This window comes from Pithys albifrons, chromosome 9 (assembly GCF_047495875.1).
Source record: "Pithys albifrons albifrons isolate INPA30051 chromosome 9, PitAlb_v1, whole genome shotgun sequence".
NCBI lineage: Eukaryota > Metazoa > Chordata > Aves > Passeriformes > Thamnophilidae > Pithys > Pithys albifrons.
Window position 1 is genome coordinate 28,016,986 of NC_092466.1, and position 18,201 is coordinate 28,035,186.

At 41.2% G+C, this 18,201-nt stretch overlaps 1 protein-coding gene across 1 annotated transcript; it reads right to left on the minus strand.

The window, feature by feature from the left end:
- Positions 1-3,441: 3,441 nt before the first annotated feature.
- Positions 3,442-16,512, minus strand: LRIT1 (leucine rich repeat, Ig-like and transmembrane domains 1). The gene is made up of 4 exons (XM_071563591.1): positions 16,255-16,512; positions 13,241-13,707; positions 9,292-9,597; positions 3,442-6,829 (listed from the first exon to the last, which is right to left on the minus strand). Exons 1-4 carry the CDS (start codon positions 16,374-16,376, stop codon positions 5,847-5,849), a joined length of 1,878 nt encoding a protein of 625 aa, XP_071419692.1. The 5' UTR covers positions 16,377-16,512; the 3' UTR covers positions 3,442-5,846.
- Between the last annotated feature and the right edge of the window lie 1,689 nt (positions 16,513-18,201).

Below are 18,201 nucleotides of genomic sequence, written 5' to 3' on the forward strand. Positions count from 1 at the left end.
GATATTCGGGGTTCTCTGTTAGAAACATATTAATTTAAATAAATAGCTTGCTTAACAGACAAAATAATAAAAAAGAATTGCAGTTGTTTTTCTGCATTGAGAATTCCTCACAGTCCCACCTATCTTCTATAAGGCTGGGAAATGGCTCTTCAAAGCATGCTGTTAGCACCACGGGCCAATGCTCTGGCTGTTTTCAGGCTGATATTTATTTGCTGCTTGAGAGGCCATTTTTCTAAATATTTCCAAACTCCAAGCATACTCAGAAGGTTCATTATTAACCCAAGAGACTAGTGGTGAACTACTTATAAAAATCAGATGAGTTAGTGTGCAGCAAATCTACCCACTCTCTAATATAGAGAGAGGCAGGAAAGGAAAAGAAAGGTGGAGCAAACGTAAAGGGAAAAAATCCCCAAGTGCTAACCACAGTCCTTACATTTATATTCCCTACTGGAGTGGGATTTTGCCTTTTTAATTCAGCCCAGTTTATGCCTGCTTGTAAATGTAATGGTCACTGTTGTGACAGCAGATGTCCACTCAGTTCAGCTGCTATTTAACATCATGTGGCATCCTGGACAAAGCCAAAATGCAGAACAAGCTGTCTAAAACCCAAGCTGTCAAAATAAATCTCCATAGAGACATTGTCTGCTAATCCATGAGAAGGGAAGTTTAAGAGGCTGTGCTGATTGCCAGAGAAATGCCAAAAGGACACCCATTGTGTGCTCCCAGCTATGGCGAGGGAGTTGAACTCCATCTTGAAGTGACAGCCACCCACAGGCCTGTAAGAAACCAAGTCTAGGCTGGTGCTTTACAATCAGTCTCTCTGCCAGGGTTTTCACTGCTGTGTGGGACATCACAGTTGAAAGCTGCAGTTGGATGTTTCAGATACAGTACATGAATCAAAGTGTTTAAAAAATGAGTTGACGTGGGACTTCATGATATGGTTTAGTGGCCATGGTGGTGGTTCAGTTACAGGCTGGACTTGATGATCTTGGAGGTATTTGCCAACCTTAATGATTCTATGGTTATATGTAGCACCAAATGACACAGCTTGAAAAAGCAGCTTTGAAAAAGAGGAAGGTAATGTGAAAAGAAGCAATAAGAAAATTCCCTCACAAATGTTCATCAAGAACAGCAGCTGGACAAACTTGGCAGTCTTTCCCTAATTTTTTTGAGTAATCCAATGTCCCTGGCAGGGTTCCAACCTCCTGCACCACTGCAGCAAGTCCCACAGAGAGCTGACAGAGGGGCACAACCCACCCTGCTCAATCCTCTGCAGGAAAGGAAAGGCTTTGTTTCTCACTCAGGGCACCTCAGGGCACCTCAGGGAAGGAGTAGAGTCCATTTCCCACTCAGAAACCAGGGGCCAAGGGCCAACATCCTCCCATGGGGTGTGACTGCAGTCACAGCAGCCCCACGTCACCACCAGTAGGCAACTGCTCTGTTAAATCCAAGGTTTCACTTTATGTGTCCCCAAAATAGTGACTCGACCTGCACAACAGCAGCCCTGGCTTTTGGGAACCGTGGGCCCTGCTCCAAGGCTCGCTGCCACTTGGAGAAGCTCCTTCTCCTGCTCGCTGGGCTGTACATCTGAGCCATTGCTGGCAATTGTTAAATTCTTTATTTATAATTTTGAGTAATGGGAAAGTAAAATGGGACACAATTCTTTTGCTCTGTTTTGGGCAACAATTTTTGTCTTCTGTTCATGGACTTTAAAGCTGGTGAATCTCACACTAAGCCACAGTACTGCAGCAATGACTACTAATTATAACATCCTGAAACTGTACAGGCTTTCCAGTAAATTCTGACACTGAGGGACTTTGGCATCAGCTTCTTTGGGACCATTTTAATCTTTAGATTTTATTTTACTATTGGAATACTTTCAAAGTCATTCCTCAGTGTCCATTAATTTTTTAAAATATTTTGAAAAATGTTTTACTGTCCTTCTTGACACTTTTGGGTTTTCTTAATTTTTTCCTCAAATTTATGTCCATGTAAGTGCACATTTTCATGCCCTGTATTTTTATAATTTGAAGACTTTTAGTTTATTTTTTCCAGGTACATGGAAATAAATGTGTAAGTTATGACACTTAATGCAATTATAACCTTCCAACATGCTGAAATCACATTGTGGTCCATCTGAACATTACCTTATATTTGTGGAATTTTTATCCATATGTGGCATTAAAAATATTTGTAGAGACTTTATAATTCAGAGCCAATATTAGCCCTTGTCTGGATCTAATCACCAGATAATCTGGATGCTTTTTAAAATGTTTGGAAAAACATATTTCAAAGGCTCAATATGTGTTTTTACATTTCTTCCTGTACCTCATCTACTTGCAGTACTCAATTTTAACAACTTTGAGCACATTATTTCATTTATATTCTGCTCAGTTCCCTCATTTTGATAGCTGCTTTACTGCAGATCCTTGTATGAAAATGAAATAATAAAATATTTTAGATACAGTTCAGAGCTTTTTGGATTAATTTTAAAAACATGATTACCTTCTCTTTTAAACCTTATCTTTATTTTTTTTTCAATTTTACACTGCTCTGATTTCCAAAATAGGTACTAAAAGATACTGTAGAAGGAGGAGTTTGTTTTTGGTATATGTCACATGCAGTGTCCATCGAGGAGTGGCTCATACTGCTCTCCAAAGTGCTCAGCCCAGAGCAAAACTCCTGACTTTATTCCTAAGTATTCCTGACATGGTCCAACACTCATCTGAGAAGAAATTTTAAAACAGGAATAGTACAGAATATCACACTCAAAGAGATTCCAAAATACATTGCTTAACAGTGCCAAAATATTTTAAATAGGCCCTAAAAAGAAACAAATTGGTCAAAACCTGACAAAAAGAGATCATTAATGGAGCAAGTGTTTTCCAAGGGAAAAAGAAACTAAAGAGAAGGAAGTGTCAACAAATAAAAAAAAACCCAAAAGCTACTAATGTAGTAATTCCAAAAGGTATTCAGGTGTTCATTTTGTTGGTTTCAGTGTGTCTTGAGAATTGACTTTAATCAAGAAAGAAATTGTTTGCAGGGATGAATAGTCTCCTTATCCTGCTATAACTGAGTGCCTAACAGCCCTACCATTAAAACAGCAACAGAAAATCCAGTGAGGTTTTATCTTTACATGTCTGATACCGCTGAAAATCTGACCCAGAGCCTTGAAGTCACATTCAGCAGAAAATCGGTCTACTTAATGGTTTGAAAATTCACTCAGAGTTCAGCAATAGCACTTCTCCTCTGACTGATGCCAGATGACACAGAGCTTGTACAAGTGCCTACCTATTGCCTGTCCTGTATGAGAGAATCACCAGTGCAGCAGAGAGAAAGGCTTGTTTTGCAGCAGCAGCAGTTGAGAGGATAAACTGTGATGCCTCATCAATGGGACAGTGAGAATAACCACAGGAAAGAGAAAAGAAAAATCATGTTTATTTTACTTAGGATCATTATTTATTCAAAGTGCAAAAATTATCCAATAGAGTCTGTAAAATCTAACACATGTCCAGTGAATGTCACAGGATGATCCCTCCATCCTCTCCTACCTGCAGGAAAAGAGCAACAGCGCTGACCCTGCTGGTACCTCTTCCCTTGCCAGCTCACAGACCGTGTGCTGTAGCAGGTGAGAGCTGCTCCTCACCAGGGCTGGAGGCTGCAAATTGCCCAGCTCCTGCCTCCAGGCAGCTGAAAACTAAATACCTCTGGATCCCAGGCAGCTCCTGCAAACCTGACTTACAGCAGAGTCCTTGGGCAGTAGGTCCACGCAGTTCACCACAGGAGAACTTTAGGACAGCCTTGATTCTTCAGCATCTTCCCCTTGCCAGGCCATGGCAGGCTGATTTCTGCAGAGCCCAGTGCTGCTGCTGCACATGTGGGCAGGAATCAGCCTTCCATACAGCACTCTTTGCAAGTCACCATGAAAACTGCTACTGGAAGAATATTTTTTCTACCTTGGAGAGAGACTAAATATGCTGAGAAATGCAACTGTATAAATAAGTAATAAATCTATTACATACAACATATTTCATCAGTTAATTTGTTGTATTAAAATACATAATTTTACAAAACATTATTTGCAAACCTAAAAATTTACACAGTCTGGTGACAGAAATAGCATGTATTATTTTACACAGGGTGTATACAATAATAATTTATCCAAATTTTCCCAATACAAGAGAATTTCTTTATCATTCATGTAAGGAATAGTACCCTGTTAAAAGTATTAATATTGAGATCTAACGACTTGGGTTTTTCCATCAGATCAAGAAATCTGACCTAACTTGTAGAAGGACTTGCAAAATCCATACAGGGCTCCATTCCAGCCTATGAATTTTGTTAACCCACACTGTACATACACATCCAGAATGTGAGTGGAGTTCCTTCCAATAAATTTACAAAAACACATTTCAAAACAATTCAGCAAGCTTTACCTGTTACCACTTCACCTTGGGTAGATCTCTCCCATTCAACATTTGGCAGAACATATATAATTTTCTTCATGAATATTATTTATTACAAACAGGAAAAATGTTTTATACAGTATTACTACATGAGAGACTTGAATAGAAAATTATACACTGTCAAAGTACTTTGTTATAAGCACTTGGATCCAAATTCCAGTGAAGCTGCAGGACTTAAATGACTGATTAGCTCACCCCGACTAGGAAAATACATTTAGATGAATATTAGACAGTTCTTTTTCATGGTTCTTGAACTTGTGAAATGTTTGAAACCCAAAAGCCTGCCCTGAGCCTCTGCCACCACTGAGGCCATAGTCAGGTATGGCTGATGTGTGCATGGCCAATGATCTGTCACAGCATCACATTCTCCTGCTCTGCATGGAGCAAGTTATTTGCATGACCAAGTCACAAGTGCCTGGCTGACCATGTGGATCTTTACCACCAGTTTAGCCAGGAGCACAGGCAGCAGTGGCAGGGCTGGTTTGGGAGGTTTATACAAAACTGTCTAATGTAGGTTTTCCAGTATTACTACAAAGCACTACAACACCACACACAATGTGCAAAGTAAGTTATTGCGAGATTTTTTAACTAGCAAAGCTGATAAAAACATATTCTACTAATTACAATACAGCTACAGAATGGCCAGCTAGGATCAATACTGAAGGACTTGTGCTGTACCATTGTTCAATAATATCTTAAGAATAGTGTTTAGGGCCAAAATGTAATCCAAAAATGCTCTCTATTATGATTCTTAGGGGTGGCGTGGGTTTTGTTTCTTGATTTCTAGCTCCTTTGCAGAGAGCAGATAGAGCAGAGCAGAGTTGTTATTATGTTGAACATATTAGAAAGGGTTGCTGTGCATCTGTGTTTAGTGATTTACTAAGCATCAAGCTGCATGTTTCATGCAAACATGAGGGATGTCAAAAGTGAGACTCTCAGTCGTTACTTTTCATAGATATTTATAGTAGAATTACTAAACACTCCCGTTTGTCAACCAGAAGAGAACATCGAAAGAGCTGAGAAGAAAATACTTAGCATATTGCAGAGCAGGTACTAAACAACACCAAGCAGAACACACTCAAAATGTTGCTTAATGTCCTCACACTTAGTGTGCACACTTAATTTTACAGGAAAAAAAAAAGTAGTCCAGGAGAACGAGGCCATTATCACAGAAGCTTTTGACTGAGTACAAAACAGCCAACTCCAAGTGGCGTAAGCAACATGTTTCTGTAAAACTTGAGCACCATCTACCCGCTTACCTCTTCCAGAATATATTGCAGACAGAAGCATTGACAGGGTGGCCTGCAGTGCTGGAGCACACAGTTGTATATACAACCACATGCTCTCCACTTGGCAAGCTGACAACCAGCCTGGTTGTGATCAGCAAAAGTATTCATTAGGTTGTCCCTCTATCTTTGGTATTGCTTCTGAGTCCACACTGGATCGGGCAGACAGCAGCCTGTTCGACTCATCAGGAGTATGTCTAGTCAAGTACTCTCCTTCCACACCTTTTGCCTTGGCCCCAGGAGACAGGCTTTCAAAGGTGACATAGGATTCCTGAATTTCCTTGGGTTTTCGCACAAAGCACTTTTTGCAACGCCTCTTCAGTGCTCCACAGCAGACCACCAGTGTCAGAGGAACAGCAATGACACAGGCCACGCTGATGACAACCATGTTGATCAGTTTCTGGGTCCCTCCTGCACTGGCAACTTCATCTGTGGAAAATATGATGCATTGCTCCTTCCTGGGAATCAGCCCTTTCACACAGACACACACAATGTATTTGGTCTTTGGCAGCAGCCCATAAACAGTGACCTTGGTCTTCCCTGGCTCCACATTGATCCGCCGCATGTCCCTCTCTCCAAAGATGGCATAGAGGACACTGAACACTGTCGTGTTCTTTGCCAGAGGCGCCTTCCAGGCCAGGGTGATACTCTGATCGGTGTCTCCTATCACCCTGACAGACCTCACAATTCGCTCTGGCTCCTGCTGGCCGGTAGGTGGGCTCACCAGCAGGTTTCTGGGATTGCTGTCTTGTTCCACATCCTGGAGCAGGCCCTCTCCGGTGCCCGCTCCAGCCCCCAGGGTAGGTACAGTGGAGGTGGTGATAACGTATCTTGCCACTAGTTTGTCATTGTAGGCAGCTGCTTCCATCCCACTTGCCTTCCCATTCCATGTGCCTTTGACGTTAGAGCTAGGGTCATCCGTGCTTTCTGAGTCAGTGATGATGAGAGATATGAAGGCCTCTGTTGCTCCCAGAAAATTCTTTGCTTTACAAATGTACTCTCCAGAGTCAAGGTAAGAGACTACAGGCAGGCCCAGAATAGACCAGCTCATCCCATCACTGGAAATCTCTTGATGAACTGCAAGATAGGAAAAATGTTAAATAAACAGGCAATAGTTAATAGAATTAATAACATGCTTGTAAAATATTAAGATTCCATCAGCCAAATATCTGCTTGATACAGTAGAATCATCATTTCTCTTTGCCACCAAGAACGGCACAAAATCAAAGTAAATCTAAAAGAAGGACAGTAACACTAAAATTAGGTTATATTGGCATTGAAACTGCTTCAGAATGAATATATGTGAAACACTTGATGCTATTTCCTGCAAACTTATGTGCAGTTTGAAAACATAACAGGAAACATTCTTCCTTAAAAAAAATAAAGCTTAGAAATTCCTATGTAGGTACAATACTTAAGGAAGGAGCAGGCAATAACATGATCTATTCAAACATTAGAAACAGTCCTCTGAGGCACAGAAAATACAAAGAGTGGAGATTTTATTCCAATAACCACATATGCACTAGGCTGGAGTATATGGAAGAATAGCCGAAAAATCATATCCTTTTTATTGCTAAATTATTGTGAGTTTTTATACTTACACAGCTCTGATCACTTACCACTGAATAAGTACACAGCCAAGTGTTGATTTTCTCACTTGGTTTACCTGGAGGCTAAAACTAGCTTTTTTTTTGCGTTTTAATATTTATGCAGGAAAAAAATAAATGAGATGTTCTAGAAGGGTAAAGCACCTTCTTCATTATTTAACCGGCCTCCCTGGGATGAGCACATACTCTCTCTGCCCTTTCCCACTGAAAGGTAAACTAGGGACATGTCTGAAAGGCAAAGGTAAGACAGGATGCAAACATCTCCCAAGCCCTCATGGGGTCAGGATCCAACCCTGGCAACCAGAGCCTGTTCCAGTGGCAGTGAAATGCAAGGTAGCAAAAGTTACTTTTTCAGTTTAATTATTTACTGAATGGGTATAGTAAAAGACATACAGGTAGCCTACCTACAGCACTTCACTGTTCATACAGACTGTGGGCTGCTTCTCGCCCCTTTCTGTTCAGAACACCACCATGTCTAATAATCATATTATAGCATTGGCACAGAAGCTGCTGTTGCTGAGAAATAATTTATCTTTTCAGCCAACTGTTTATTGAAAGGTGCTAGTGTCTGATTTAATGGGGCACAAAATACATCATTCTCAGTTGCAGTTCAAAGTAAACTCAACATAGGCATTCAGGAAATCATTCTTTTCTTCTTTTTTTTTTTTTTGTGGTGGTGGCTCTCCTTCAAGTGTAGGAGGGATGTTCACAGCATGATGGGGAGACATTATCATTATGAGGAGCAGCTCTGCTATATCCTGCACACCATGCACAACAGAGCAATAACTTGTGCAGATCCCAAAAATGATATTTATTACAAGTGGTTCTACTGCTGAGAAAGAAAAATGCTCTCTTGCCTGTTCTGTGCACCGAGGAGCCCTGTAACCCTTTGAAGATTAGACCCCATACTTAGCAATTTATCTGCTGAGTTTAGATCCTCTGTGAAAGTCAGGGCCAGGCCTGGAACACAGTAGTATTCAGGGGAGGTAGGAGGGGTGAAGGTGCAGGTCATACCTGAAATCTCTATGGCAAAAAGTTAAGGACAATTGTCTTGAGTACAGCAAGGCCTTTTTGCCTAAAGTCCCCACACATTAAAGGGCCAACATTGCAATTTTAGCTCCAAATGTTCTTGAAAATGGAAATGAAAATGTGATCAGTCACAAAACCAGGTTTTTTTAAAGCCTTCCTCCACAAAAGGAGTGAGCACAGAAGAGCTGTTCAGACTAGGTGGACAGTGTTTCTCCCACAGAGCTTTTCCCCAAAAGGCCTTGTCTGTCTATCAGAAATGAATGATTTCTTGGACACATTGCCACTGAAGTATTGTATCCTTCAGCAATTTAGCGACTTGTCTTTTAATATATCAGTAATGTATGTTTGCAACCCTTTCTTTGTTTCTACAGCAGATTTGAATCCTAGATAAATTCACATCAGACATTTATCTCTCTGTCAGAGATGTTTGCTAACTGCTACTCATTAGTCTCAAATATTCTTGGAATAATTCAGCGGCAAGCCCTGTCAATGACTGAATAACTAAAAAACTGACTGAAAACAGCTTCCTGCTACAGTTGGACATATTTCAATTCTTCAGCTCTGACAGATTTTCAGACAACCCCTTGACTTGTCTCATCACCACAATTGCTATAAAACAAAACAAACCCAACTTGTTAGACATTATAGTACGCATTTATCCGATGATATCTACATCAACATGTAAGTAATTTTATAGTCTACAGACAATCACATTGTAATAGTGGATTACACATGGTACTGTTATGTATTTCAGTGAATCCTAATCTTGCACCACTTTTTTTTATCAGCAGGAAGGATCTATTGTCATAGAAACTTCCATTTGCTAAACACTCTGTAGAAAATAATGGTACAGGTCTCCCTCACTCACTCCACATGTACCAGAAAAGCTTAAACCAAGCCCACCTGTGCCATTCAGTTGCGCACCATCAGCTCTCCTCCAGCTGAGCTCCGGAATGGGCACCCCTGTTGTGCCACAGCGCAGCAACACAGTGCTGCCCAGGATGGTCTTCACTTTGGCTACAGACGTGTGTACCACGGGACTTTGACACTTCCTTAGCTCCACTTGGCTGAAGAACACTCCTGCAAGGCTCCGGGGGGTGAAGCATTTCAGCCTGGGCTCAATGAATGCTATGTTAGGAGACTGGAAATTTAGGAAATGGACCATTTCATACAGACTGCAGTCACATACCCAAGGGTTGTCTTGCAAGCCTGTCAAAAGAAATCAGAGCACTAAGTCACTCCAACAGCACCTTCTGTTTCTGCCACTTTTGTTTCTATTTTTCATCAGGGCAGACTGTGATAGGCTCCCAGTCTGCTCTGCAAGAACTAGAGTTGGACCAAGGGTTGGACTCGATGATCTTGGAGGTCTTTTCCAACCCAATCGATTCTATGATTCTATGAACTGTTTGTGCATATGCAGGGTATGTGGGGTGGGGTGTGGGGCTGTCCCGGCAGCCCCTGATGCTGTTGGCTGAGCTTGATGGATCCCATCCCTGCCAGTTAGTGGTATGGACTATATGTGGCTTGCAGAAGTATCTCCAAATCTGCATCAGAAATCGTATTGAGTTCAAAGCAGGATTATTCATATCATGAAAACATTGCAATTTATGCACATGAAGAAGCAAACCAAGAAGTTATAATAAACACATTTGGTTCCAGGATCAAAAAAACAAGTAACTGTGAGAGAACAGGTGTGGATTTTTTTGGTATGAGACTATGAAGTCTCTTCCTTAGACAGGCCAGAAAATTCTTCTCACTGGACACCATTAAAATATTAGCGATATTGTCATGCCAATTTTCACACCTGCAATAAGTATAGACTTGACTGGAATAGTTCTCTTACAGCCCTGTTATTCTAAATTATTTTCATTATTTTAGTAATCAGTTGTTTTCCCTGAAGTGCTAATTTACACTGGATAAGATGAAATAACTGTTTTAAGGATTAAATTGAAGAGTATTCCTGTTATGGTATATAAGCAACATAAATAGACAATAACTATATTAAGAATATACACCCAAAAGGGGTCTATTGAAGAGCACACTCCTGTTTCAGAGTTCTGAAATGTTTCCCTTTTCCTTTATTTTACTATCCCAGTTTGCATCTATTGAACCCAAATTCTGAAAAAAAATTATACATCACTCTATCAAGAACAGACCTGTGAAGATAGTACTGAAAAGGCAAATTTGGAACTAGAGAAATGCATATCCGTGAACAGAAGTTGCTGCATTCTGATTAAATCTGTGTTATCCTACTTACAGATATTCCCATCCAGCTGTCCTGTGGACAGTTTGTGGTCTCTAATGATTTTATTGAGCAGAGTTGGCTTAAGGGACGTGATACCATCTAAGTCCAGGCACACATTTGAAGCCTAAGCCAGAGGCATGACTCCCACACCTCCTGCCTGCCACAGCAGTGAGCTCTCCTTCCTCTATGTGGGGTCCACCTCCTCTTTTCCACAGGCAGCCCAGGGACATGCCTTGGGGCTGGCACCTGCCTGAAAGTCAAGAGTGCTAATATTCCCTTGATTCCTGTCAGGAGAAAATGACAGCTGCCCACCCCACAGTGCCCACTCTCACTGGGCCCCGAAGCCCTGCAGCAGGAGTTGTGCTTTCCAGCAAGAACCAAATTTTGACACATGCACAGACAGTGCACCACAAGGCTCCATGAGCATCAAGGGGCTGCTTGAATTTGCTACAGTCAACAGTAACACAGTGCTGATTAAAAACCCCCAAGGTCTCAAATAAATTGTTTTAAAGATGCTGCTGGAAAATTTATTCTGAGACTGTTCCATGTCATCTTCCGTGGGCTTGGAAGAGGATGTGAAAGTGATGGGTCTTGGCAGGAGATCAATTCTTATAAATTAATATGTTGAAGTGAAGGGGTCTAAGTAAAGAATGAAAGTTCAGCTTGGATTTGTTGTTTTATGGCATTTTTGCCAGCATCCTTCTTTGCAGCTTACTTCTGACCTCATGCACTAGATAATTTATCCCAGATTACCTGGCAGGTGCCCCAGCTCAAACTTACACTGCAGCAACCCCAAAGCCCTAGTGAGCCCTTTGCTTCCCTGCACAGCACAGTTCCATGGGCTCACGTGGGCAATCCTCACGTGGAAGAGCTTGCACCTTTGGCACAGACCATTAGCTAGCAATTTACCACAGGAGCTACTTCTTGAAGTAGTCTACAAGCAAGGGCTCTGAAGAGAAGTCACAGTCATGCACTGCAGACAAAGGAATTGATTAGGCTGACTTTTTATTATTCATGACTTTTTATGCCTCCATGAGAAACAGTCATGAGCAGAGTGAAACAGAACTAAGCAGCTGTGTTCTCCCACTGTGCTCCTGTGAGGGGCATGCATTTTATCAACCTGGTCCCTATGGGTGGCAGCAAGATAGGACCTAGAAGCTGGAGTGTCTATACATTACTTCATTTATTTTAGTATTATAAGCACTTGCCTACATTAATTTTTTAGGATCCTGGCACAATCAACCTATGCACAGCTGGATATGTGAACACTCAGGTTGGCCAGAGCATCAAGGCATGATTGGTTTTTCTCAGTAAAACACTCCACTAATATATATTGAATGAAATAACATTTTAATATGTAACTTGATTCTAAAAAAATAGAAAAGTATGAACTAGGTATTGTCTTGCCACCAATGAAATGGGCAATCCCAAACTACCAGCTTTGGCTTAAAGAACTTGTTACTGCATCTGGCAGAACAGGGTAGTGAAACACCTGCTCCTCTCGTGATGCTAATGAAACCTTAAACAACATCTGCTAAGGACACTAAAAGCTTTCTAGGTGGCATTTGTATCTTTTTTAAGTCTTTTATATCTTTCCACTGCAATCCTTTTTAAAAACCTTTAGCCCTCTAAATTTATCAAGGGAACAAAGAGCAGCAGGTACTTGACAGATGAGAGGAAACTTGCAATGTCTCTGATGAGATTATCAGCAAGTGCCTGAACTCACATCCATGTCTGTAGAGGCAGCACACACGGATGCACACACCCTGCAGACCAAACACAGTCCGCAGAGCTGGATCAGCTCACGGCAAGTGAAAACAGCAGATGGCAACCACCCTGAAACCCCATTGACCTACCGCGGATTTGAACCAGCACACAAATGCTAAAAGACCAAGTAGTAATACCCTGAACTATTAAACATGTTCGAAACCTCTCTTGGGCATCCTGCAACTGAGAGTCAGCTGACACCAAAAGGGGCAATTGCCCCAAAGCCATCCCTCTGAGGAGCCCAGAACTGCCACCAAAAAGGGGATCCTTGTAGCTTTCTAGCTGCCCTTCAAGGCAGCATTGTCTTGGTGGGTTTAGGTAAACTAGGGTTTAATTCTGTGTGAATAGATAAACAAGGCTCTGAGAAGAGACAAACTGGCAGTTCTGACCCAGATTTTATGCTCAGTCATGGCATTATTCCTCTTTAATTTGGACATAATAAATATCGACCTTTTTTTTAATACTGCTTAAAATGGGTCAATTCCATACTAAGTCTTATTAGAAAAGACCATATGAATGATAAACAGCTCTAATCATAATTGTATTTCTGTCCAAAATAGCAGTGTCAATAAATAAAAGACCCTTGAAAAAGAGTTGCCAGCTTTCTGCTACAAAGATTCAAGCAAGTAATCAAATTTATGGTGTAATAAGCTGGGTTTGATGAGCCTGAGGTGTTTGTTAATATGTAAATGAATTTATACACTTTATATGGGGTATTAAATTGCACATATATAATAGCAGTGTACTTGCTATGGTAACCACAGTGGGTGAAAATGTTGCAATAAGATGAGAAACTCTCAACATTTGTGCTCCCTGCAAAATGTCAGGCACTTCTCTTACCTAGGATGATCTTGGAGTTATCATTGGGGAAGTAAGGAACAGCCTGGAGGTTGGCCCAGGTGGCAATAAGAGCCTGAGGAAGAGTCATCAACTTATTGCTAGACAGATCCAGGTATGTGATATTCTTGACATAACGAGCAGCATCTGGAGGGACTGAGGTAAGTTCATTGTTGTGTAAATCCAGAAGCCTTAGCTGTGGCATGCCAGCCAGGCTTTCCCAGGGGAATGATATTAAGTTGTTCCCATCCAACCTCAGCTCCTGCAGACGATGAAGGCCCTTGAAGGTGATCCCACTGAGGCTGGCCAGGGAGTTATAGGGCATCCAGAGGTACTCCAGGTTGTGAAGTAGGTGGAAAGCCTCTCCTGGCACCCTGCGGATGGCTGTCTTTTCTATCCGGAGCTTGGCTGTATCTACAGGAATGTTCACAGGAGGGAGGGTCATCTCAGGGTCATTACACAGCACTGTCCTGGTAGGGAAAGACAAGCAAAGGTGAGACTTCCTTTCATTTTGTAAAGGTTGTGAAACTTTATTTCAGTGCAAGATTTTGATCTGCATTTTTCCAAGATTTCTTCTTGTCATTTCTTACTTACTGCTGATCTCTACGCTATCACTGTAAGTGCATCAACTTGCAGTAATTCACATGTACCTTCTGACTGCAGAGATTGCAGTCTTGTGCCTCTCCTTGGGTAGTGTGAGTCTGAATCTGGTCCACCAAGTGTTCCTGCTGGTTTTTGCTTTCTATATTTTTAGAGTACTTATGACAGACAGCAGTGACAATATTGATGAGCAACAGAGGATTCTACTGCAAGTTAAAACAAAATGATCCATAAATTGAGCAATAAAAGCCATACAAAAAAAAAGCCTTACTGACACGTCAGAGAGCAAGTTATACAGATTACATACGATAGAGGATCTTTGGTTTGCGAAATGAGGATAACAAAGTCATCTAATGGCTCAGTGGAAATACACTAGAGCAAGCTCTGCTGTGCTGCAAAGTAGTCTGGAAGGTCTGCAGAGGTGGTAGCAGTCACTGCACCGCAGACGTGCACAGTTATGAGAGTGAAAGCACAGAAAATTAACTTTTTGGAAAATGCCACACTGAGACCAAGGCCAATTTATGTGTTTTAACCATTATTCCCATTCCTGGTCTCTAGCGGAAAAAGCATGAAAAGTCTATGCTGCATTTTTGCAGCCTTCCTGCCAAAAATTGTAACTTGGGACTGTAGATAGCCATGAGAAATGAAGGGAAACAAAACAGGTCTCTCAGGCTGCAATTTAGTTTGCCTATCAGCAAGTAGCGGCAGGCAAGTTCTTAACAAAATACAAAGCCACCTGCAAAGGGTAAGAGGTTAGACAGGCATGTTCCACTCCACATGCTAAACAAGATACTGCAAGAAATGTAAGGTGATCAGTCAAGTAGTGTTTTCTTATCATGCTGCCTCTTTAAACAGAATATTACAAAGCTGCCAAAACCAGACTGATTTTGCCTGAAAGCAATTTATTCCTCTGCAATCAACAAAAACATATCACTGAACTGCTCATGCAAACCTCCCAGAGCTAAATGCTGTTTTAGCCTACAGTTAAATTAATTTATAATTAAAACACAGTAGATTACTCTTATACAACACTTTTATGGTGGCATTAAATCCTGCCCACCCACAGCTGAAAGTTGAGATTTTGAGGAAGGGAAAAATCTATCAAATAAGAAAAATCCAGAAATCTTCTTTCAATAAAACATTTTTGTGCGCACGTGTGTGTGTGTGTATATGTGTGTGTGTGTGTGTGTGTGTGTGTAGTCAAGACACCAGCTGTTTGCTAACAGAAACGCCATGGCAGGAAAGCAGTGGGCTTCTCATGGTGTCCCTAAACTATGTCAGTGAGCACTAAATATTTAATCTATGGGATAATCTCCTTCTGCTAGTGAAAAATATGAATCATAATGCAGAAGAAAAAGGTGACATTATGCTCCTTAAGGGTCTAATGGATATTTGGATTATTACGTATTTTACTAAATTGCACAACAGCTTTTTCCAGTCATGAGAGGAAATTCCCCTGGGAACTGTGACATTTATGAAGCAATAATTGGCTCTCATATTGCACTCCCTTTTAACAACTGCAGACTACTTGTGTCACTGCCATGCTTCTTACCGGGAAGGTTTCTGGTATTAAATCTACAGCACCATAAAAGAGATAAGAAAGTAGATCTGCTTCATGGGGACCCAAAATGCTGTATTTCAGTACTGTGCTCTTCTCTAGAAAAAATTTATTCCTGAGGATATTGCAAATAATGTATCTCTGCCACAAAACCTCCTCTACTGTGAACTGCACCTTATAAAAATGTAGCCTCTATTTCATTAAGTCACACAATTACTTTGTGATTACCCTTCAGAATGGTTATAAAAAACCAGTTCTCCAGAGAAATGTACATAGTATGGCATTGCATTGAAAAATGGAGGTCCTTCTGGTCTTGTCTTCTTTTTTAAGTGAAAGTTTCCAGTCTCAGAATTTACTTCTTTTGTTTTTATTATTATTGTCTATGTTTTTTTGTTCATTCCCATCTACAGTCTCTTGCTTTGTCTAAAATCTCCAGCTGAAGGATTTTTTAAGTTAATGGAATTGCCATTTTTGGTGCCACAACACAAATCAAATCTAGTTACCCTTTAGCAACAAATCAGCAGAACAGAATAAAACTTCTTAAAACTAGAATTTTCATCACAAAGGTAAAAAATAAGATGTTTAATACATTTTATTCCCTTTTTGCCACTGCACCAACAGTAATTATGTCACTTCTGTTCTCACAGAGATGCCGAAACGCTTTCTCTGAAATCAGCTTACTGTGTTTTCAGAGCTAATCCTCAGCAAATATAGCTGGAGCGCACAGCAACTGGAAAAATAATGGATGCAAAGTCTGGACACAATATTTTCTCTTCTGAGCATCCTAACAGAGGAGAGGAAATAAAACCCCCAACACCCCACAAAAGAGCGGCAACCCCCGAGCAGAGTCCCAGCATACCTGGCTTTGGTCCCCTCGCTGAGGCTGTGGAAGGTGCAGCTGCACTGGGATGGACACGACCCGCTCGCCCGTGGCAGCTCCCCGAGCGTGAGGCAGCACAGCAAACCCACAACGATCCACATGGCTACCTGAGCATGGGCAGCACACCTGGGCACTGCACAATGTGGAGGGCTTCGCCTATTGTTCTGTCCATTGACTGGTCACATCTTGTTAACTCCCTTTTGTTTTCAGCCACACTCTGATCTTCCAGCCCTCGCTGAGTCCATCAGATAAAAAAGGATAGGCAGGGATTAAGGATGGGGACTTGAGTTATTTTCATGAAGGTGCTTATTGCTTCCTGGAACATACTAACAGCATTTCTTCCTTCAGGGAGCCCCTTCAGAACACCCTCCTCAGGAAATCTGTGGCTCTTGTGCAAGAAAAAAACAAATGTACTTTCTGGAGACCTGCATTACAGGCAAAATAACCGTTATCTGACCAGGAATTAACAATAATTTACTTCCTCACAGGGATATTGGGAAGATTTAAGGCTGTTGTTTGTGCTAATGGAATGTAAGGTTCCTATATAAGAATACTACAATATAAATATAGTGATGCTATTAAAAGGCTTTGTTTTCTTTTAAAAACTCCTAGTGTGATCACGCAATTATTAAACAGCTGGTAAGGTGTCTGATATAGATAAATAGTTAATAAACTAGTAAATAGGCACATATTTCAGTTTATATCAGGACTAGCACATGCCTGCAGGACTGATCACTATGCTCTGAATTGCTGACAAAGCAAAGCTCAGAAAAGGACCATTTTGGGGAGTGCCACATGATGCAGGGCTGTGGGACACCTTTGGGAATGCTAAGAAAAGCTCAGCCCTGTCCTAAGGTCAGCTGAAGACCAAGTATCAAATTATTTCTGTCCTCTTCCCCTGAGGACATTTGTTTCCCACGTATCAGCAAAGACAGCCATAAGTGCTAATCTGGTAAGGACCACCCATGTTTTCAGCACTCTTCACCTGACTCCAAAGAACACAATACACATGAGACAAGTAGAGCACAAATATGCACAAAGTTTAAGAAGCTGCCACCTCCTTTGCCCACAGAAATGGGAGTGTGGGATCAAGTGTGGCTGATTGATGTACATTTGATCCACCCTGTTGGCCTTTCAGCACCAGTAACTTCCCAGCTTTTCTTTTCCTTACCTAAGATCAAAGAAGGAGGGAAGCAATTACAACAAAAAAGATTTCTCTAAAACAAGTTTTCTTGGATGGTAATTATAGTCATATTGATCAGAAAAAAAGTGCCCATGACAGTCTCTTCTGTCAGTGTTTGAAGTTGCATGGCTCTTCTGTCCATCTGTAGATAACCATCTCAACTCAGATTTCCCTAGGAGTGATCTACAGATCTGTACCATTTTAATAGCCTGGTTGTATCTACACAGCTGCCCTTCTGCAGAGATGCATAAGAATCAAATCATATGAACTGCCATAAAGCCAAGGAAGAAACAGGAACAGCCTAGTACATAAGGTATTTTGGAGGATAGAATAAAAAAATTGGGGAATAAAAAAGATGAAAAAAAGATGAAAAAACCCTCCACCACAGACCATTAAACATGGAAATCTTCCACCTGAAAGTGTTAGGACAGACTTATTTTGAAGGGCTGTTATGGATGTTTAAATGGATGTCTTTAAAACTCAAATTTCTTCCATTCTTGCACACTCATTTCGGATCCCTGACCATCAAAAGACCATCAAGATGGACAGGATGTTCCAAAATAAGTGTAATATGGGCAACTTGAGTTGCTTGTTGCTGAAGCTGCTCTCTTTTCCTCTTGGCAACAGCACCAGTTAGGGGAGCCCAGTTCTCCAGCAAAGCTGAATGCAGAAGGCTACATGGTGTAATTACTTTCACATGTCCACTGCTTTCCCACTACCTCCTGTTCTTCTGTCCAGGCTGA

What these genes read in the sequence shown, in the direction of transcription:
- LRIT1 (XM_071563591.1), bottom strand. Translation starts at nt 16,376, where the DNA reads ATGTGGATCGTTGTGGGTTTGCTGTGCTGCCTCACGCTCGGGGAGCTG. An exon ending in AGCGAGGGGACCAAAGCCAG is followed by an intron (nt 13,708 to 16,254) that starts GTATGCTGGGAC and finishes TTTCCCTACCAG; the next exon opens with GACAGTGCTGTGTAATGACC. An exon ending in TAACTCCAAGATCATCCTAG is followed by an intron (nt 9,598 to 13,240) that starts GTAAGAGAAGTG and finishes TTCTTTTGACAG; the next exon opens with GCTTGCAAGACAACCCTTGG.